The 23392-nt window shown below is 21.9% G+C and overlaps 8 protein-coding genes across 8 annotated transcripts; 3 read left to right on the top strand and 5 right to left on the bottom strand.

Annotated features, from left to right (window-relative positions):
• Nucleotides 1-31: 31 nt before the first annotated feature.
• abcC6 (ABC transporter C family protein) lies at nt 32-4174 on the top strand (the record flags this gene model as incomplete). Its single annotated transcript, XM_632049.1, has 2 exons — nt 32-435; nt 523-4174. 2 exons carry the CDS (start codon nt 32-34, stop codon nt 4172-4174), a joined length of 4056 nt encoding a protein of 1351 aa, XP_637141.1.
• Nucleotides 4175-4927: 753 nt separating this feature from the next.
• On the top strand, nt 4928-8960 carry abcC14 (ABC transporter C family protein; the record flags this gene model as incomplete). Its single annotated transcript, XM_632048.1, has 2 exons — nt 4928-5352; nt 5432-8960. 2 exons carry the CDS (start codon nt 4928-4930, stop codon nt 8958-8960), a joined length of 3954 nt encoding a protein of 1317 aa, XP_637140.1.
• Nucleotides 8961-9590: 630 nt separating this feature from the next.
• DDB_G0287591 (FNIP repeat-containing protein) lies at nt 9591-12152 on the top strand (the record flags this gene model as incomplete). The annotated part of the gene is made up of 1 exon (XM_632047.1): nt 9591-12152. One exon carries the CDS (start codon nt 9591-9593, stop codon nt 12150-12152), a length of 2562 nt encoding a protein of 853 aa, XP_637139.1.
• Nucleotides 12153-12272: 120 nt separating this feature from the next.
• Nucleotides 12273-13702, bottom strand: DDB_G0287675 (hypothetical protein; the record flags this gene model as incomplete). The annotated part of the gene is made up of 2 exons (XM_632046.1): nt 12273-13412; nt 13529-13702. The coding sequence occupies 2 exons, from the start codon at nt 13700-13702 to the stop codon at nt 12273-12275; spliced, it is 1314 nt and encodes a 437-aa protein (XP_637138.1).
• A 2181-nt stretch (nt 13703-15883) lies between these two features.
• On the bottom strand, nt 15884-16207 carry DDB_G0287673 (hypothetical protein; the record flags this gene model as incomplete). Its single annotated transcript, XM_632045.1, has 1 exon — nt 15884-16207. The coding sequence occupies one exon, from the start codon at nt 16205-16207 to the stop codon at nt 15884-15886; it is 324 nt and encodes a 107-aa protein (XP_637137.1).
• Nucleotides 16208-16419: 212 nt separating this feature from the next.
• Nucleotides 16420-17210, bottom strand: DDB_G0287671 (hypothetical protein; the record flags this gene model as incomplete). Its single annotated transcript, XM_632044.1, has 3 exons — nt 16420-16520; nt 16598-16955; nt 17037-17210. The coding sequence occupies 3 exons, from the start codon at nt 17208-17210 to the stop codon at nt 16420-16422; spliced, it is 633 nt and encodes a 210-aa protein (XP_637136.1).
• Nucleotides 17211-18594: 1384 nt separating this feature from the next.
• On the bottom strand, nt 18595-18876 carry DDB_G0287669 (hypothetical protein; the record flags this gene model as incomplete). Its single annotated transcript, XM_632043.1, has 1 exon — nt 18595-18876. One exon carries the CDS (start codon nt 18874-18876, stop codon nt 18595-18597), a length of 282 nt encoding a protein of 93 aa, XP_637135.1.
• Nucleotides 18877-20756: 1880 nt separating this feature from the next.
• DDB_G0287667 (hypothetical protein) lies at nt 20757-23062 on the bottom strand (the record flags this gene model as incomplete). Its single annotated transcript, XM_632042.1, has 2 exons — nt 20757-22836; nt 22935-23062. The coding sequence occupies 2 exons, from the start codon at nt 23060-23062 to the stop codon at nt 20757-20759; spliced, it is 2208 nt and encodes a 735-aa protein (XP_637134.1).
• Between the last annotated feature and the right edge of the window lie 330 nt (nt 23063-23392).

The raw sequence follows: 23392 nt of genomic DNA, 5'->3' as shown, positions 1-23392 counted from the left end.
ACAAAAAAAAAAAAAAAAAAAACAAAAAAAAATGTTCACTAAAATTTTAAAAAAGTTTTTTTCGTCCTATGAAAAACTAAAAGATAATGAAGATGAAAATGAACCATCATCAAATTCAACAAATAATTTTTATAAAACATGTCCAGAAGATAATTCATCAAAATGGTCAAAAATTAGTTTTAATTGGGTAACGAAATTAATAATGAAAGGTTATTTAAAAGAGTCATTAGAAATGAACGATATTTATGATTTACCAGAGTTAAATAAAGTCCAAACCACATCAAAACTATTGGAAGATATAGATTTATCAAATAATTCTAATTATACATTAATAAAACATATTTATAAAAAATTTTTACCAAAAAATAAATATGCTTTAGTTTCAAATTTATTTATAATAATTTTTACATTTTTATCACCAATTTGTTTAAAATTGTAAGTATATTATATAGTTTATTTATTTTCCAATTATTTCCAATTTTATTAATTGATTTTATTTTATTTCAAAAAAAAAAAATAAAGTTTAATAAATTATATTTCAATACAAGATGAAAATGAAAAATCCATTTTAAAAGGAATTTTATTATGTTGTTTATTATGTTTATGTGTTTTAGGACAATCAATTTCACAAGAATTATTTTATTGGTTTGGTATTAAAAATGGATTTGATGTTAGAGGTGCATTAGCAGCAAAGATATTTGAAAAAACATTAAAATTATCAAATGCATCAAGAAAGGAATACAAGTCTGGAAAAATTATGAATATTATGTCAATTGATGTTGCAAACATATCTGAATACTTTTGGACACATCATATTAATATAGTGTCCCATTTCATCCAAATATTAAGTTTAGTGGGATTATTATGTTATGTAGTTGGTCCAAGTGGTTTAGTTGGATTTGGTGTAATGGTAATTGCATTACCAATCAATGCAATGTTATGCGCAAAATCTAGTAATTATTTAGAGAAATCATTGGAATATTCAGATTCAAGAACTAATTTAACCAGTGAATTAATAACCAATATTAGACCATTTAAAATGTATGCATGGGAGAATTTCTTTATAAATAAAATTGATGGACAAAGAAAACAAGAATTAAAGAATATATTCCTACGTATTTTTTACTCAATACTTGATCATATGATGATTGAAACCAATGCAACCTTAGTATTAGTATCAACATTTGCAACTTATTCATTAAACGGTAATACAATGAGTTTAGATGTAACTTTCACAGCAATGACAATATTTTCAAAATTAGAAGTGCCTTTAATTCGTCTACCTTATGATATTTTTAAAGCTATTGGTTTAATACCATCAGTCAAAAGGGTTCAAAACTTTTTAAAATCTTCTGAATCTTTAAAATATAATAAAAATTTTAAAAATGAAAATCAAAAAATAACAACAACAAAAGAAAATAATAATCAACATGGCCAAGATAATGATATTATAGTTGAAAATTGTACATTTCAATGGAATGAACCTGAAAATAATAATATATTTGAATTAAATTATGGTGACAATGAAGAAGAAGAAAATCAAGATGAATCAATTAATAAAAAAGAAAATGATAATGAAGAATTTAATTATAAATTAAAGGATATTAATTTAATAGTACCAAAAGGTAAATTAACTATGATTTGTGGTGTTGTTGGTAGTGGTAAAACAAGTTTAATTTTTGGTTTAATTGGTGAAATTTATAAATTAAATGGTAGTGTTAGTGGTGTACCAAATAATATTTCATTTACAAGTCAACAACCATTTTTATTAAGTGCATCATTAAGAGAGAATATTCTATTTGGAAATGAATTTGATATAGAAAGATATAAAAAAGTTATTGAATCAACAGCATTAACAAAAGATATAGTAAATTTAGCAGGATTGGATTTAACAGAGATTGGAGAACGTGGTATTAACCTTTCAGGAGGTCAAAAACAGCGTATATCATTAGCACGTGCACTTTATGCAAATTCAGATTGTTTTATTTTTGATGAACCTTTATCAGCTGTAGATCCTGAAGTCGCATCACATTTATTCGATCATTGTATTCAAGGAGAATTAATGAGAAATAAAACACGAATTTTAGTAACTCATCAACTTCAATTCATTCCATATGCAGATCATATTATAGTTTTAAATTCGAATGGTCAATTAATTCAAGGTACATATCAAGAATTAAATGAAAAAGGTATTGATTTTAAATCAATTTTAAAAACAAAAGAAATTAAAAAAAATGTTGAAAATGAAACTGATAGTGAAGAGTTAATAAAAAATGAAATTGAAATCGAAAATGAAATTATTGATGTTAATAATGCTATTAGTGATAAGAATGATCCAAATTTAATCGAGAAAGCAAAATTATTAGTTAAAGAAGATAAAAATGAGGGAGAGGTAGAATTTAATGTTTATAAAAAATACTTTAGTTATGGATCATCAGGTGTAACACTTTTCATCACTATTTCATTATTTTTCGTTGGTCAAGCCATTTTTAAAGTTTCAGATTTTTGGTTAACAATTTGGACAGAAAGATCAATTGAAGGCAAAAGTGATTCATTTTACATTGGTTACTATTTATTAATTTTTGGTACTTTTGTTGTAATCTTGATGATACGTATTTTACTATTGTGTCGTATTACATTCAACGTTGGTAAAAATTTACATTCAGCACTATTAAAATCAGTAACATATGCATCATGTAGATTCTTTGATACAAATCCATCAGGTAGAATTTTAAATAGATTCAGTAAAGATACTAGTGATATTGATATTCATATGTTTGATATATTAACCGAGGTTTCAATGTGTTTCTCTGAATTAACAATTGGTTTAATTTCTATTGTTTTCATTATTCCAATTATGGTAATTCCATTAATTATTTTATCCATTGCCTACTATATACTTCAAAGATTATATAGACCATCAGCAAGAGAATTAAATAGATGGGAATCTATTACAGTTAGCCCAATTTTTTCATTACTTCAAGAGTGCTATAATGGTTTACTTACAATTAGAACTTATAAACAAGAATCTAGATTTATTAAAGAAATGTTTGACAATATCAATATTAATTTAGGTTGTTTTTTTTATAGTTTCGCAGTTCATAGATGGGTTTCTATGAGATTGGAAGTTATGGGTTGGATAATGGTATTTTTTACCTCATTAATTGCAACATTATTCATTTCAAACAATGGACTCGCTGCGTTATCAGTCACAACTGCTTTGAGTTTAAATGGTTATCTAAGTTGGGGAATCCGTAGAATCGTTGACTTAGAAGTTAAAATGAACTCATTCCAAAGAATTCAAAGTTATATTGAAATTCCAAAAGAAGGAAATAAACTCGTATCAACAAACTCAAATGAAGTTGATAATCATACAATTAAGGATGCTGATTTAGTTAATTGGCCAAATAAAGGTATTATAGAGTTTAAAAATGTGGAAATTAAATATCGACCAAATTCAGAACCAAATTTAAAAGATTTATCATTTAAAGTTCAATCCAGCGAAAAGATTGGAATAGTTGGTAGAACTGGTGCCGGTAAAACAACTATCGCTTCATCATTATTTAGAATGGTAGAATGTTCAAAAGGTTTAATATTAATTGATGGTATTGATATATCAAAGGTTCAATTACAAAAACTAAGATCATCAATAGGTATTGTACCTCAAGATCCATTCATTTTCACAGGTACAATTCGTTCAAACATTGACCCATTCAATGAATTCACTGATTTTGAAATTTGGGAATCAGTTGAAAAAGTTAAATTAAAGGATGCAATCAATTCAATGCCATTAAAATTAGAGACAGCACTACAAGAGAATGGTGATAATGGTTTCTCATATGGTCAAAAACAATTATTATGCCTTTGTAGAACGATTTTAAAAAATTTTAAAATCATTTTAATGGACGAAGCCACAAGTTCAATTGATTACCATACAGCTCAATTAATCAAACAAACAATTCAAGAAAACTTTAAAGATTGTACAACCTTAACAATTGCTCACAGACTTGAAACAATTATTGATTGTAATAAAATAGCAGTAATAGATAGTGGTCAATTAATAGAATTCGATACTCCTTCAAACTTAATGAATATTCCAAATTCCAAATTTAATAAATTAATTAAATCTCAAACTGATTATAATAACAATGAAAAAACAATAATAAACAAATAAATAATGAAAACAAATAAATAAATAAAAAAAAAATAATCTTTTCTAGAAATTTATTTAAATCAAAATCCACTTGACTGGAATAATTTTTTTTTTTTTTTCTTTTATCCTTTACTTATTCTTATGAAGAAGTAAACTTTTAGTAAAATCATTTTATATTTTGAGTGGAGAATATTGGATTTTTTTTTTTTTTTTTCGAAAATCTAAAATTTGTGAAACCAAAAACAAAAAAAAAAATAAAAGAAAAAATAAAAATGAACAAATAAATTAAAATTAATAAAAAATAAATAGGAAAAATAAAAAATTGTCTTTTCAAAAATAAAGAGTAATATTTTTTTTTTTTTTTTTTTTTTTTTTTTTTTTTTTTTTTTTTTTTTTTTATTGGGCATTTGTTTAATAAATAATACAATTTTTTGTTGTTTTTTTTTTCTGTTTAGTTGTGAATTTTAAAAGAAAATAATAAAAATTATTACAGCTAATTATTGTGTTTTTAAATTATTGCGACAACATATAAGGCACATTAAAAATTTTAGGGTTTTATCTAATAATTGCTTCGGTAAAAACAAATTATAACCCATTTTTTTTATTTTTGCTTTTACCACTTTTTTCTCAAATTAATTTTTTTTTTTTTTTTTTTTTTTATTGCAATTCTCTTCGGTATAAAAATTTTATTTTAAATTTCGTGCAATGTAAATAAAAAAAAAGTAAAAAAAATAAAATAAAAAAAATAAAATAAAAAAAAAAAAAAAAAAAAAAATGTTTATAAATAGTTTCGAAACAAAAATAAAAAAAAAATTTTCATTATTGTATGAAAAGCTTGATGATGAAGATGAAAATGAACCATCATCTTCACCATCAAATTCAACAAATAATTTTTATAAAGCATGTCCAGAAGATAATTCATCAAAATGGTCAAAAATTAGTTTTAATTGGGTAACGAAATTAATAATGAAAGGTTATTTCAAAGAATCATTAGAAATGAACGATATTTATGATTTACCAGAGTTAAATAAAGTCCAAACCACATCAAAACTATTGGATGATATCAATTTTTCAAATGGTTCAAAATATGCATTAATAAAACATATTTATAAAAATTTTTTACCAAAAAATAAATATGCATTAATTTCAAATATATTTATTACAATTTTTATATTTTTATCACCAATTTGTTTAAAATTGTATGTATTTAATTTAATCTAATATTTATTTATTTTTAAATTAAAAAAGAACTAACTTTTTTTTTTTTTTTTATAAAAGTTTAATAAATTATATATCAACAGATAATGATAATGAAAAATCCATTTTAAAAGGAATTTTATTATGTTGTTTATTATGTATCAGTATATTAGGACAATCAATTTCACAAGAATTATTTTATTGGTTTGGTATGAAAAATAGTTTTGATGTTAGAGGCGCATTAACAGCAAAGATATTTGAAAAAACATTAAAACTATCAAATGTATCAAAAAAGAAATATAGATCTGGAAAAATTATGAATATTATGTCAATTGATGTTGAAAATATATCAGAATTCTTTTGGACTTATTATTTAGATATTGTATCACATACACTTCAAATTCTTATATTATTGGGATTATTATGTTATGTAGTTGGTCCAAGTGGTTTAGTTGGATTTGGTGTAATGGTAATTGCATTACCAATCAACACCATGTTGTGTACAAAATCTAGTAATTATTTAGAGAAATCATTGGAATATTCAGATTCAAGAACTAATTTAACCAGTGAATTAATAACCAATATTAGACCATTTAAAATGTATGCATGGGAGAATTTATTTATAAATAAAATTGAAGAACAAAGAAAACAAGAATTAAAATTTTTATTTCTTAGAGTTTTATTTTGGATTTTCGATCATATGATGATTGAAACCAATGCAACCTTAGTATTAGTATCAACATTTGCAACTTATTCATTAACCGGTAATACAATGAGTTTAGATGTAACTTTCACAGCAATGACCATTTTTGCAAATTTAAAATTACCCTTAATTTATTTACCTGAAGATATTTATAAAGCTATTGGTTTAATGCCATCAGTCAAAAGAATTCAAAATTTTTTAAAATCTTCTGAATCTTTAAAATCAAAAGAAAATAATCAAAATATTAACTTCAATAATAATAATAATAATAATAATAATAATAAAAATAATAACAATAATGATGATAATGATATTATAATTGAAAATTGTACATTTCAATGGAATGAACCTGAAAATAATAATTTATTTGAATTTAATCAAAGCGAAGATGAGGAAGAAAATGAAGAAGAAGAGGAAGAGGAAAATGAAGAAAATATTAAAATAAATGAAAATTTTGATTATAAATTAAATGATATTAATTTAATAGTACCAAAAGGTAAATTAACTATGATTTGTGGTGTTGTTGGTAGCGGTAAAACAAGTTTAGTTTGTGGTTTAATTGGTGAAATTTATAAATTAAATGGTAGTGTTAGTGGTGTACCAAATAATATTTCATTTACAAGTCAACAACCATTTTTATTAAGTGCATCATTAAGAGAGAATATTCTATTTGGAAATGAATTTGATATAGAAAGATATAAAAAAGTTATTGAATCAACAGCATTAACAAAAGATATAGTAAATTTAGCAGGATTAGATTTAACAGAGATTGGAGAACGTGGTATTAACCTTTCAGGAGGTCAAAAACAGCGTATATCATTAGCACGTGCACTTTATGCAAATTCAGATTGTTTTATTTTTGATGAACCTTTATCAGCTGTAGATCCTGAAGTCGCATCACATTTATTCGATCATTGTATTCAAGGTATTGATTTTAAATCAATTTTAAAAACAAAAGAAATTAAAAAAAATGTTGAAAATGAAACTGATAGTGAAGAGTTAATAAAAAATGAAATTGAAATCGAAAATGAAATTATTGATGTTAATAATGTTATTAGTGATAAGAATGATCCAAATTTAATCGAGAAAGCAAAATTATTAGTTAAAGAAGATAAAAATGAGGGAGAGGTAGAATTTAATGTTTATAAAAAATACTTTAGTTATGGAACATCAGGTGTAACACTTTTCATCACTATTTCATTATTTTTCATTGGTCAAGCCGTTTATAAAGTTTCAGATTTTTGGTTAGCAATTTGGACAGAAAGATCAATTGAAGGCAAAAGTGATTCATTTTACATTGGTTACTATTTATTAATTATTGGTATTTTTGTTTCGTTATTAATGATACGTACATATTCATTAAGTCGTATAACATTTGGAATTGGTAAAAATTTACATTCAGCACTATTAAAATCAGTAACATATGCATCATGTAGATTCTTTGATACAAATCCATCAGGTAGAATTTTAAATAGATTCAGTAAAGATACTAGTGATATTGATATTCATATGTTGGATCTATTATCAGAGGTTTCAATATGTTTCTCTGAATTAACAATTGGTTTAATTTCAATAGTTTTCATTATTCCAATTATTATTATACCTTTAACTTTGTTATTTATAATTTATTATATTTATCAAAGATTATATAGACCATCAGCAAGAGAATTAAATAGATGGGAATCTATTACATTATCGCCAGTATTTTCATTACTTCAAGAGTGCTATAATGGTTTACTTACAATTAGAACTTATAAACAAGAATCTAGATTTATTAAAGAAATGTTTGATAATATCAATATTAATTTAGGTTGTATCTTTTATAGTTTCGCAGTTCATAGATGGATATCTATGAGATTAGAAGTTATGGGTTGTATAATGGTATTCTTTACTTCATTAGCTGCTGCATTATTCACATCAAACAATGGACTCGCTGCGTTATCAGTCACAACTGCTTTGAGTTTAAATGGTTATCTAAGTTGGGGAGTTCGTAGAATCGTTGAATTAGAAGTTAAAATGAACTCATTCCAAAGAATTCAAAGTTATATTGAAATTCCAAAAGAAGGAAATAAACTCATATCCACTGGTACTAATCAAGTTGATAGTGATGGTCTTAAAACTATTTCAAATGGTGATTTAGTTAATTGGCCAAATAAAGGTATTATAGAGTTTAAAAATGTGGAAATTAAATATCGACCAAATTCAGAACCAAATTTAAAAGATTTATCATTTAAAGTTCAATCCAGCGAAAAGATTGGAATAGTTGGTAGAACTGGCGCCGGTAAAACAACTATCGCTTCATCATTATTTAGAATGGTAGAATGTTCAAAAGGTTTAATATTAATTGATGGTATTGATATATCAAAGGTTCAATTACAAAAACTAAGATCATCAATAGGTATTGTACCTCAAGATCCATTCATTTTCACAGGTACAATTCGTTCAAACATTGACCCATTCAATGAATTCACTGATTTTGAAATTTGGGAATCAATTGAAAAAGTTAAATTAAAGGATGCAATCAATTCAATGCCATTAAAATTAGAGACAGCACTACAAGAGAATGGTGATAATGGTTTCTCATATGGTCAAAAACAATTATTATGTCTTTGTAGAACGATTTTAAAAAATTTTAAAATCATTTTAATGGACGAAGCCACAAGTTCAATTGATTACCATACAGCTCAATTAATCAAACAAACAATTCAAGAAAACTTTAAAGATTGTACAACCTTAACAATTGCTCATAGACTTGAAACAATTATTGATTGTAATAAAATAGCAGTAATAGATAGTGGTCAATTAATAGAATTCGATACTCCTTCAAACTTAATGAATATTCCAAATTCCAAATTTAATAAATTAATTAAATCTCAAACTGATTATAGTAACAATAAAATAAAATAAAATAAAATAAAATAAAATAAAATAAAATAAAATAAAATAAAATAAAATAAAATCAAATCAAATAAAAATCAAAAAAACAAATGATTAAATTTGGATTATTTTATTTGTTTTTTTTTAAATTTTATTTTTTCGAACATCCAATTTGACATTAAGAATTTAATTTCATCCACCATATTAAATAAATAAAAAAGTGAATTTAGAACGTTTTAGTTTTTTTTTTTTTTTTTTTGTTTTATTAAAAAATAAATTATTTTTTTTTTTTTTTTTTTTTTTTTTTTGTTTTTTTAAAAAATAAATAAAAAATTTTAACTGTGAAAAAAAAATCTTTTTTTTAATACTTAAAAAAGATTATTTAATTAGATTTTAAAAAAAAAATACAAAAAAAATAAAAAAATACAAAAAAAAAATAAAAATACAAAAAAAAATTAAAAAATTAAAAATTTCAAACATATGAAATTACAACCACATAAATATAAAAAAAGATATATCTTCATAAAATTATTATTTTCGCCACTACATTTTTTTTTTTTTGTTTTTTTTTTTTTTTTTTTATTATCCATTCATAATTAAAAACCAAAAATTAAATAAAGTCATTTTCTTTATTTTACAAAAAAGAAAAAAAAAAAAAATATGTCATTACACAAAAAATTAAAAATAGACAACAAAGAAAATGACCAAACAATAAACTATGATGAAAATATGAGCAAATTATTTTATAAAGCATTTAGGAATATTTTCATTAATAAACAACTTTTCAAATTTATAAGACTATTAAATAATTTACATAGGTTAATATCAAATCAAGAATATAGTAATTTTTATAATTATCATTTTCACAATAATGATTTTATAAATAATTTTAATTTATTTAATAATGTTATAAATTCAAATTATAATCCTAATAATAATAATAATAGTAATAATAATACCAATAATAATAACAATAATAATAATAATTATGATAACAATAATTATAATAATAAAATTGAAAAAGAAAATTTACCAAATAATATAAAGAATTTAAATTTATCTTTAAATGATGAACCAAATATAATTTCCATACCAGATAGTGTAGAAACATTAATATTTGGATGTAAATTTATTGGTACATTATCATCTAGTTATTTACCAAAAGGATTGAAAACTTTAATATTTAAATTAGGTTGTTCATCAGAATTTAATAGTAATAGCTTTAATAATTTATCATTAAATTCATCATCAATTGAAAAATTAGTATTATCAGGTAGATTCAATTATCCAATACCTACAAATTGTTTAGTTGGTAATTCATTGAAAGAAATTCAATTCATTGGTAAATTTAATCAACCGATATTATCAAATTCAATACCAAACTCTGTTACATCATTAATATTTGGTGATGATTTTAATAAACCTATTTATGGTTTACCAAACTCTATTGAACATATTCAATTTGGTAAATCATTTAATCAAGAGTTAACTAAAGATTGGATTACAAATAATTTAAAATCTTTAAAATTAGGTACAAATTTCAATAAAATTATAAAACCAAATGTTTTACCAATAACATTAGAGAAATTGGAATTTAAAGATCAAAATTTATTATCATCATCATTTTTCTCAAGTAATAATAATAATAATAATAATGATTATAAACAATGTAGCCCTACAAAAAATATAAATAATATTGGTGGTGGTAGTGGTGGTAGTGGTGGTAGTGGTGGTGGTAGTTTATTGGACTATTGTTTTAATTCATCACCATTTGAAAAATTATTAGTTCAAGGATCAATACCAAATTCAAATTGTTGGGTAATAATTGATGGTTTAGCAATTCAAGGACCTCAACTTGATATTTCTAAATCATCTGAAAATTATTATAAAGAAGAAGAAGAACTTTATTTTAATTATAGAGAGATTAAACCAAATATGATACCAATGGGTGTAAAGAGAATCATTTTTCATGATAATTTCGATTCATTAATTAGAAAGAGTGTAATACCAAATAGTGTAGAAGAAATTGAACTTGGTAATAAATTTAATAAACCATTAGTAATAAATTCATTCCCATCATCATTGACATCAATTATATTTGGTGACTCATTCGACCAATGTTTAAGAATTGGTTGTATACCACAATCATGTACTTCATTAACTATGGGTTTATATTTTAATCAAAAGATTGAACCAAATCAGTTACCCGAAGGTTTAAAAATTTTAAAACTTTCATATAGATTCGATTATCAATTAGAGATTGGATCATTACCTCAATCATTAGAACATTTACAATTTGGTTACCTTTTTAATCAAACCATTGGTCATGATGTTCTTCCAAAATCATTGAAATCACTTATATTAGGTTGGAATTTCAATAAACCAATTGAAGTTGGTGTTTTACCTCAATCTTTAATAAAACTTGAATTTGGTTATCATTATAATCAAGAGTTACCAATTAATTGTATTCCACCTTCAACACAAGTTTTAAAACTTAGAAATTGTCCAAAACAATTATTAGTCTCTAGTGATTTCTTACCATCAAGTATTAAAAAATTAGAAATCAATACATCAACTCTATTCTATCCTTTCAATATACCATCAAATGTTAAATCATTTAAATATTTAGGATCATTAAGAGATTTACCAAAAATAAATCAATTATATAATAATAATAATAATAATAATAATAATAATAATAATAATAATAATAATAATGAATATGGTAATGGTGTTAACATTATTTGTAATTTAAAAAAGTTATCATTTAGTCCAAATTTTAATGAACCAATCAATTTAAATGAACTACCTTCAACAATTGAAACATTGATAATGAGTCATAAATTTAATCAACCATTATTACCAAATAGTTTTCCAAAAAATTTAAAAGTATTAATATTTGGATATTATTATAATGAAAAATTAACAAAGAATATGTTACCTAATAATCTTTGTTATATTGAATTTGGTGAAAAGTTTGACCAAATTTTAGAAAGTGATTCACTTCCAAAGTCATTAAAATATTTAACATTTGATAAATCATATAAACAACCAATTGCTTCAAATGTTTTACCACCTTTGGAATTAATAATTATAAAGAATTGGAATAATCTACCTTTTAATTTCGAAATTTTCGATCATCATTCAATTTTACAACAAATTAAAATCATTACAATTACAAATAATAATACTAAAAAATTTTGGAAATTTATAAATAAATAATAATAAATAAATAAATAAATAAATAAATAATTATTTTTCAATTTTAAAATTAGAATATATAAATATATATATTTATAAAAAATCATAACTTTTTATTTTATTTTTTTTTAAAAAATTTTATTATTTTAAATAATAATCAATTTCTTCAATTAATTGTAATAAACTCCATTTATTTTCATTTATATTTTTTTGAATAAATGATAAATTTGTTACTAATTCATTAGAATTTGGTTTTTGAATTGATTGAATTTCAATATTTGAATATTTTGGATAATCAGAATCTAAATAAAGATTACAAGTGAAACCATTTGGTAATTGAATTGAAAGTTCGCCATAATTTTTCAATGTTTGACGTTTAATTTTAAAACGTAATGATAAATCTTGAATTTCTGCTTCCATTAAATAATAATTTGAAATTATATTCTTAAATTCACCAACTAAATAGCCAATATCGCTAAATGATTCCAAGGGTTCATTTGAATAATCTGATATTGTATCTTGTAAAACTTTATTCAGTTCATTAATATTTGGTATTAAATTATAACCTTTTATAATTGGTAAATTATTTAAAACTTTTTCATTATCACTATTATTATTATCACTATTATTATTATTATTATTATTATTATTATTATTATTATTATTATTATTATTATTATTATTATTATTATTATTATTATTATTATTTTCATCTAATTCTATTATTAATTTATGTATTATTTTAGTTGTATCAATTTTTAATTCAAATTCAATTTTTGAATTTTTTATTATCTGATTATCATTATTTGGTATAATGTATAATCCACCCATTGATTCTAAAAATTTATTATATTTTTTGTACCATTGAATTGATGAATTTAAATTATTACTATAATTAATAATATTATTATTACCAGATTTATTATTATTATTATTATTATTTTTATTATTATTATTATTACTATTATTAACTAATTTTAATATATTTTCAATTAATTCATTTGCTTTACTAATTGAAGATTGTAAATTTTGTTTCTCTTTTTGATATTTTTCATTCATACCAGTGAATCTATTTATGATCTCAATGATATGTTCAAATGCTTTTTTAGTTTTCTCTTTATTATTATTGAAATCATTTTTAATCTCTTTTAATTGATCTTCTAAACTATGTACATTATGTTGACTTGGTGTTGTAATTTGTGTCTCTGATATAATATCTTTTATAAATAATTGTTTATTACCATTTTCTATATAATTCCATTTCATTTTTGAAAAGCAATCCTAATTTAAATTTTTTTTTTTTTTTTTTTTTTTTTTTTTTTTAATATTTGGAACTTTATATATATTAAATAAACAATAATAATAAATAAATAAATAAATAAATAAAGGTATCATACTTGTACAATACCCAATTCTTTTTCAATACTATTTAAATTCTTTTTATCAAATCCATTATTATAATAGTAATCTAATAAACCTTTATTTAATTGACCAATTTGTTCATTATACCTTGTCAATAGTTCTCCAACTTGGTTAACAAATAATATATTACTATCATTATTTGAATTCATTGTATTTATTTATATTTATATTGAAATATTATTTGTTGTTGTTGTTGGTTTCATAAAATTGAAAAAATAAAAAATAAAAAAAAAATAAAAAATTAAAAATAAAAAAATAAAAAAAAAAAATAAAAGAGCGGGAGTTTTGTTCTAAAAATATCTTTTTGATTTATTATTGTGTAATGCATACATTGAATTTTTAATTTTTAATTTTTTTTTATTTAAGCATTAAAGGTTATTGGACGAACAAAACTTCTGTTATTACTATTTTGAGCATATAGTGCTAAAAAGAGATCTGTTAGTTTTTTTATTTATGTTTTTTAATAAAAAAAAACTAAATCCATACAGATAATTGCCAACATACTTGGTTTAAAACTTTTTAAACTGCCGGACATACCCATTATTGGTTTTATGTTTTTTTGGTGATGGTTTTTTGAAAAAAAAAAAACTGAAAATCCAAATGTTACCAATAAAATTCGAAAATAAAATAAAATAAAATAAAATAAAATAAAATAAAATAAAATAAAATAAAATAAAATAAAATAAAATAAAATAAAATTTTTTTAAAAAATCATTTTAAAATGATTGATTTTATTGATCATATAGATGGATATAATAACATTTTTTTTTTTTTTTTTTTTTTTTTTTTCAACTATGCATAGAAAGTAGAACGTGAACCTCCTCTGCCACTACTACTGTTACTTCCTTGAACTATGTATTCTATAAAATGATAAAAAAAAAATAAAAGATTAGTTGGGGTTAAAAAAAAAAAAAAAAAAAAATCTATTAATTCATACTTGGTTTTGAACTCTTGGCACCCATTTTTTTTATTTTATCAAAAATTTTTATTTTCCCTTTTTTATTTTATTAAATGTTATTAAAAATATTAATATGTTTTTATTTGATTAAATGTTAATAATATTTTTTTTTGTTTTTTTTTTTTTTTTAAATTGATTTGGAAAAATAAAAAAAAAAAAAAAAAATTAAAATAAATTAATTTTGAATAAAAAAATAAGATTTTTAATAAACCAATTTTAAAAAGTTAAAAACAATATCTAATAATATCAATGGTATTTTTCTTTTTCCAATTACAAAAAAAAAAAAAAAAATAAACCTTTATAAAAATTAATACATGATTTTGATGAGATTTTTTTTTTATTTTTCACAGAAATTTGGAAATAATTATATCCCAAGATTTTTTTTTTAATCCTAAAAAATATTATAATAAATACTATTTTAAAGTTTATATTTTCCCTTTGAAAGATATTTTTTGTTAAAAAAAAAAAAAAAAAAAAAAAAAAAAATCTATAAATATCAACCTTTATTAAAAGTTTATAATTGATTTGATTTTTGTTTTGTAATCTAAATAAATAATATTAATAAATAAAAATTTTTTTATTTTTTGTTTTTTTTTTTTCTTTTTTTTTATTTTTTTTTTCCAAACGAAAACATTTGCGTTCTTTTAAAATAAAAATGATAATTGAAACAAATAAAAATTAGATTTTATTGTATTTTGTTTAATTTCTTTTAGAATTAATAGTTGAAATTAGTTTTTCCTGAATCCTTTACGTTTGGTCTCTCAACCGGTTCTAAATAAATAGCTAAATTGGGTGGTTTGTTAAAATTAAATTAATTGTTTTTATATTTTTATTAATTTATATGATTGCTATTTTTTTTTTTTTTTTTCATTTAAATTTTTTATTTTATAATTTTTTTTTTTTATTTTTTTTAATTTTTTTTTATTTTATTTTATTTTATTTTATTTTATTTTATTTTATTTTATTTTATTTATTTTTTTCGATAAATACTTCTTGAATTTGATTGACCCATATTGCAAAGTTTTTGTTAAATATATATATAAAAAAAAAAAAAAATAGAATTTAATGAACCAAAAAAAAAAAAAAAAAAAAAAAAAAAACCATCAAGACCCTTCTTTTTTTTTCCACACAAAAACAAAAAAAAAACAAAAAAAAATATATAAAAAAATCAAAAAATCAAAAATATCTTTGGATTCCTTTTCAATATTTTATTAATATTTTTTTTTTATATTTTTTTCTTTTTTTTAAAAAAAGAAATTTCAAAATTGATTCCAACATTTTTTTTTTTAATGTTTCAATAAGAGAGAGGCAAAGAATATTCTTAGATGCATAATAGACCACTTTACTATGAGTACCAAAAAAAAAAAAACAATTACCAGTAAGGTGTAAAAAAGTGAACTTGGATTGTATCACTATTTGAACCTTTTTTTTTATTAAACTTTAATAAAAATTTAAAAAACCTTCTACCCCTTGTATTTATTGTTTCTTGGTGAGTGTGATGATAGTTATTTATAAATTCATCGTCGATTCTTAATTGATTTATTCTATCTTGTTGATTATTAATTTCATTTAATAAAAAAATATTATTATTATTATTATTATTATTATTATTATTATTATTATTATTATTAAAATAAGTTATATCTTTACTAATTATATTAATTGATTTATTGTTATTTATATTTGTTGTTACCATTTTCGATTTATTAATGTTTTTTATTTTATTTTTTTACTATTTTGTAAATAAATAAAAAAAATAAAAAAATAAAAATTAATAAAATAATTAAAAAAAAAAAAAAAAAAAATCAAATTCTAAAATATCTGTTTTTTTTCATTTTTCACATTTTTTACTGGTCCATTAAAAAAAAAATATCTATTTTTTATTATAATTTTTTTTTTTTTTTTTTTTTAACTATTATACATAACATCAGAACGAATTACGTATTTTACACCAGAAACTACTGGTGAACCTTGGTGTAAAATTCTGTGTTGAAATAAAATTATCATTCCTTTATAATAAATAAATATTAATAATTAATTTTTCTAATTTTTTTTTTTTTTTTTTTTACAATTATTTACTACATACCAGTTGAAGGATTGACTTTAATTTCTTCTTGATTTGGGCCAACAAAGAATGTTGTCTCACCACCTTTTTCAACATCATTTAAATATAATTGACATGTGATATGTGATCTTTCACCTGCCTTTGGACCTTCAGTTCTTTCATATGAACCATCGAAATGTGCTTTAAATTCTTGACCTGGATAATAACGAAGAAAACGTAATCTTTCATTTAATGATACAACTTTGTGACCTCTAAAATCTTGTGGGATAAATTCCTTAATTCTCTCATAAATTTTATTTGATAATTCTTCTGTATCTATTATGCATCTATCATTATTTCTTACATCTGTCATTAATTCTTGTTGACCATTTCCGGTATTCTGAAAAAAAAAAAAAAAAAAAAAAAAAAAAAAAAAAAATTAATATTTTATTTAATAAAAAATTTTAAATTTTTTACATACTACCAATGCAGGTTCATATCCTTTTTCTTCTGATAATCTAATTAATTCTTCACATTCTTCTTTTGTAAAAACATTTTCAATTGTTATTGCATATAAATCTTTGTATTTTTTTAAAACCTGATTTACTTTTAATTTTTTGTTTTCTGTTTTACTACCGAAAAAATAATCAAACATTTTTTTTTTTTTTTTTTTTAATAATATTTTTTATTTTTATTTATTTATTTATTTAATTATTATTATAATTTTTTTTTTTATTATCGCACCAAAATGTTGATTTTATATTTGCAAACTTTTTTTTTTTTTTAATTTTTTTTTTTTAATTTTTTTTTTTTCAAAGAATAAAAAAGCCTGAAAGTACCCAGAAAATCAAGAACCTTTTTGCGAAATTTTCCTATAATATTTTTTTATGATTTATTTAATTTGATTTAAAATTTTTATATTTTTTTATTTTTTACAAGTTGATAATTTAATTATTTATAATTAACTCTTCATATTTTAAAAAAGGTCGAGTAATCTTTTCTCTAAAAAAAATTTTCATTTTTTTTTTTTTAAATTTTTTTTTTTATTCAATTATAATAAAAAATATAAAAAAAATAAAATAAAATAAAAGTATGATTTACAAAAAAAAAAATCAGAAATACCAGGACTCAGAAAAGGATTTATTTTTTATGTAGTTTTTTTTTTTTTGAAGTTCCTTTTTTTTTCGAAGTTCATTTTTTTATATTTTCTCTATTTCTCAATAACTACATACCAAATTTAATTCTACAATAGGTCTTAACTAATATTGTTTAATATTATTTAAAATTTTTGTTTTAAATCACGCATTTTATTGAAAAAAAAAAAAAAACTTTTTTTGAAATAACTGAATTTATTCAGGGATAATTTGATTTTTTAAAAAAATGATGAGTTAATTATAAATAATTCAATTATTCACTGATAGGTTCAATTTTAAGTTTATTATTTTGTAGCGACACTGATCGTTGGCGAGTTTTTAAAAAAAAAAAAAAAGGAAAAATTATAAATAAAATAAATAATAATGCAATAATTATAATTTTTTAAAAAACTGGATTGGTTATTTTCTGTATAACTTTTATTATTTTCTTTTTTTTTTATTGCTAAAAACACACTTTTTTTTATAATTTATTGACAAGCACACAACGAGTATATTCTTTTAATTTTTTTTTTTTTTTTTTTTTTTTTGGCTTTTATCTTTCATTGGAGGTTGATTTTTAAAAACCATTTTTTTTTTTACTCCCTTTGTATGTCATCACTTTTTTTTCCTATTTACAAAGAAAAATCCACTGTGTATCTTAATAGTTTTTAAAATTGGTGAATTTAAAAATCATTTTGGGTTTATTTAGATTGATAAATTTTAAAGAATTATGTCCCATATAAAATAAAAAAAAAAAAACATTAAAAAAAAAAACCAAAATTATTTGAAAGATACACAGAGGATTTTTTTATTTAAATTTGTTGGTCCGCTCGAACTACTACTACTACTTTATTTAATTACCAATACTTAATAAATAAATTGGTGATTTTTGATTCAAATCAATATTTAAAATGGTATAAATGGTTTGACTTGACCTCGACGGACCACCAACATGGCATCGGTACAACCAGGATAAAGGTAACGTTTTTCATCAGCACATACACGAGTTGAAATCAAAAGGAAATTATCATCACCACTTTGATCTCTAGAGTGGAGTTCCATTACCATAGTGGTAATAGAAACCAACAACATTGCAATTCTACAGTGACCAGTGCTGGTCAATAAAGCACCAACGGCAAAATTATTGATTGGAATAATAGGGCTTGAGAAGGCGCATGTATCAAGCATCGAATTCTTTATGAGAGGAAACAGTAACCATAGCACCACCTTTTTCACTTTCTTAACAAGTTTCAAACTCAGAATTCTCTGGTGGTAAACTAGTTTCTGGAACAATAACAGAGGTTAGCCATTCCCACCAATTGCTGTGGATATAGTATTTGGAGCCCCATTATCTAATCTATTTGGGGGGGGTTGTATTTGAGTTTCCAATTTATTAGTTGTTGAGTGTCTTGGTAAAATGGTGGTGGTAGTGGCGGTGGTGGTGTTGTTGTTGATGTTGTATTTGCTAGTGTTGTACATTTGTGATATTGGTAGTATTTTCAGGTTGTACAGCAGCTGGAGTAAATACTGATACTTATGTTCTAATTTTTTGAAGATTAAAAGTATTCCAAACTATGATATAAAATTTACTGTTCATATGAAACCTATAACACCTTATATATAATTAATATTAAAAACAACAACTACTTCTACTACGCCCAACAAACCAATATGGCTGAAAAAAAAAAAAAAAAAAGAAAAAAATTGGTAAAAATTGATAAATGTGAATAATAAAAATTTAGGTGTCAAAAAAAAGGTGTTTTGGATTTGTATGGGGAAACTACCCCTTTTTTACTGCCCCTCCCCCTTTTTTTTTTTTTGGGGCGACATGTTTTTTTTATTTTTTTTATTTTTTTTTACTATCCAAAACACCTAATTTTTTATTTTTCACAAATTATTTATTTAAAAAAAACAACTTACATCTAAATGATTGGTTAAAAGTTTTAATTGTTTTTTATTTTATTTTATTTTTTTTCTTCTTTTTGAAAACTTCGAACAGAATCATATTTTCTTTTTTTTTTTTTTTATTCCCCACAAAAAAGAATTTTTAAAATATTTTTTTTTTTTAAAAAAAAAGTGAATTATTTTGATATTCATATGAATTTTTGAAGTTCATATTTCGATAATTACATACTAAATATAATTCTACAAAAGGTCTTTAAAAATATTTAAATATTATTTTAAATTTTTGTTTTAAATCTTGTATTTTATTAAAAAAAAAAAAAAAAAAAAAAAAAAAAAAAAACATTTTTCGAAATAAATCAATTTATTCCCAACAGCTCTATCTTTTTAAAAAATGTTAAGTTAGTAAAAATTAATTCAATTATTCCTGATAGGTCCAGAGGCAAATTATTTTAAATCTTTTTTTATTTTTTTTTTATTTTAAATCTTTTTTTTTTTTTTATTTAATCAAATTATAAAAAAAATACAACAAAAATAAAAAAATAAAATATCACCTTAATAAAAATGGAATATTATTTTATTTATACAACTATTTTTTTTATTAACAACCAATAGTCGGATTTATAAGTATTGTGCTTATAGAAGTGTTGGAGAAGATTTTAAACCCAAAATTAATGCCAGAATCAAGGTGAGCATTTTTTTTATTTTTTTTTTTTTATATAAAGAATATCAATTAATTTTTTTTTTTTTTTTTTTACTAAAATGGAACTCTATTTTTTAGTGTTTTACCTCATCCGGATAATTTTTTTAAAAATTTAAGGATAATTGGACAATGGAAAATTATCTTTACATTTATAAAAATTGAATGAAAAAAGGAAAAAATTGGATAAGTTTTCACAGCTTTTTTTGTATCTCACTCCCAATGAAATCCCAGACCTTGGTTCGAATTTTGGTCAATCAACTAAAAAAACAAATAAAAATAAAAAAAATAGATTAAATGAAAATTAATGTGTAATAAGACTCTATTCTTTAATTAATGAGATTGAATTATTAGATAACTCTTTCAATAGTTGGAAGAAAAAAAAAAAAAGAAAAATATCAAAAATAATTGGGAAATTTTAATTATTGTAATAAAAAACCATAATGGTTAAATTTTATTTTAGTTTTTAGAAGAAAAGATTAACCTTTTTATTTTTGTGATGATAATAAAAAGCAATAGAACCAATTAATGAAACAGCAACAACACAACCAACAACAATACCAGCAATTGCACCTCTCGATATTTTTGAGATTTTTGTTTTTTCATCGAGATATTGGAACTTATTGATTGCTGTGAACGAAAGGTCATCATCAATGATTGTAATATTATGAATACCTTTACCTTCACCAATATCACATTTTAATGTTGTTTCATTGAATACTTTGATATTTTTACATTGTGATTCACCAATTTTAATTGTTAATAATGATGTTGTATTTCCAAAATAACCAATTATATTTATTGTACCACCTTTTGAATTGATTGAGTCTAATGATTCAATTAATAATCTTGATTCTTCACACGTTAATCCTTTTGTTTGAGTATCACATTTACAATTACCACTATCATTATCACATATTCCATGTTTGGTTGAACATTTATGTTTACATTCAATAAATTTAATTTCGCAACCATTACCAATATGTTCATTATCACATGTACAAATACCACTATTAATATCACAAGTACCATTTGGTGTTGAACAATAGAGTGGGCATTGAGTGAATTCACAACCATTACCAAAATGTTCATTATGGCATGTACAATTACCAGTATTATTATCACAAGTACCATTTGGTGTCGAACAATCGAGTGGACATCGAGTAAATTCACAACCATTACCAAAATGTTCATTATGGCATGTACAATTACCAGTATTATTATCACAAGTACCATTTGGTGTCGAACAATTGAGTGGACATCGAGTAAATTCACAACCATTACCAAAATGTTCATTATGGCATGTACAATTACCAGTATTATTATCACAAGTACCATTTGGTGTCGAACAATCGAGTGGACATCGAGTAAATTCACAAGAATTACCAAAATGTTCATTATGGCATGTACAATTACCAGTATTATTATCACAAGTACCATTTGGTGTTGAACAATTGAGTGGACATTTGTAGTATTGATATTCGAATGCTTTTGCTTTTGAAAATGATAGCAAACCTGATGATATTATAATATCTTTAATACCTTCACCTTTTCGAATTATACATTGCAAAACTTTGAAATTAGTATCGTTGAATTTAACATCTGAACATTCTATATCACCGATTTTAATAGTTAGACTAAGATCTTTGACATTTAGGAAATTACCATTTAAATAAACTTGACCACCAGTTACAAATGTTGGTGTTACTGAATCTAATTGTAAATTTAAAGTTTTACAATCTGTACCAATTGCAACATCATTACAAATACAATTACCAACGTGATCATTACATTTACCAAATGGTGAACATTCGACTGAACAAGGAGCTCTATAATAAAATCCATCATATATTAATGTTGCACCATTTCCATCTGATAATTTAATTTGTTGATCACCTTCACCTGCACCTATCGTACATTTGATTTGTGATTTATTACTTGAGAAAATAACACTATTACAAATTGAAGTACCAATTGAAATTGTAATACTTGAGCTAATATTATAAATATTTGAAAAATCACCAGACATTATAACATCACCACCACTAATTGTTGGTGTTAATACCGATGATATATTTGCATTTAATTGATCACAATTTAAACCTTTTGTATTACCATCACAAGTACACCAACCACTTTTCACATTACATGATGTTTGATGTGTTTTTAAACAGTTTGGACATGTTTGACACACTGTACGTGAAGAGAGTGTGAATTCAACAATACATGAATCAATAAGTATATTGTCGATGCCAACATCTAATGAATCGGATACATCACCATCTGGTCTACATTGAAAAATCACATTTGTTGTATATCTTTTGCAATCATTATCATTTGTTGTATCCTGTGATATATATGTTATCATTAGTCCGTCTTTGCTATAACTATGTGTACTGCCATTAACAAATCCCAATGAAAGATACTTGCGTGGAACAATTGAATATGATCCACACAATACATTATTACTATTACTACCACAAGGAATAGTATAATTACAAGTTGTAAAAATAACACTTAAATATGAGTAATGAAAACCAACACCACTGTTTGAACGTTTAAGAAAAAAAAATAATTAGGTTTTTTTTTTAAAAAAAAAAAAAAAAAAAAAAGAAGAGAAAGAAAAAAAAAAAAAATTACATACTATGTTTGTAAGACATCAAATTTGATATTATAATCTTCTCCAACACCACTATAAGTGCAATACTTTTGGCTATTGATCTTTAATAAACAAAATAGTAATATGTGTAAATATACTAATAAATATTTCATTTTTATTCTTACTTATTTAATTTTGGTGTGTTTTTTCCTTTATTTTTTTTAAATTGAAATTTTGAAAAAAAAAAAAAAAAAAAAAAAAAAAAAAAAGATTTTAAAAACTTTGGCTAAAAGATTTTGGAATTTTTTAAAAAAAAAAAAACTTTTTTTGAAATAATTTGTTTTTGTTTAAAAAATGAACTTCTCCGGGATAACTCAATCTTTTTCAAAAAAAACTTTTTTTTTGTTTAAAATTAATTCAATTATTCACTGATAGGTCCAATGTAAACATTTAATAAAATTTCATTTTCAAAACTTTCTCTTTTTTTTGTTTTTATTAATTTT

Source organism: Dictyostelium discoideum, assembly GCF_000004695.1.
Source record: "Dictyostelium discoideum AX4 chromosome 5 chromosome, whole genome shotgun sequence".
NCBI classification, from domain to species: Eukaryota; Evosea; class Eumycetozoa; order Dictyosteliales; family Dictyosteliaceae; genus Dictyostelium; species Dictyostelium discoideum.
Note: the sequence above shows the minus strand (reverse complement) of the source record. Positions and strands in the feature narration are given on the sequence as shown.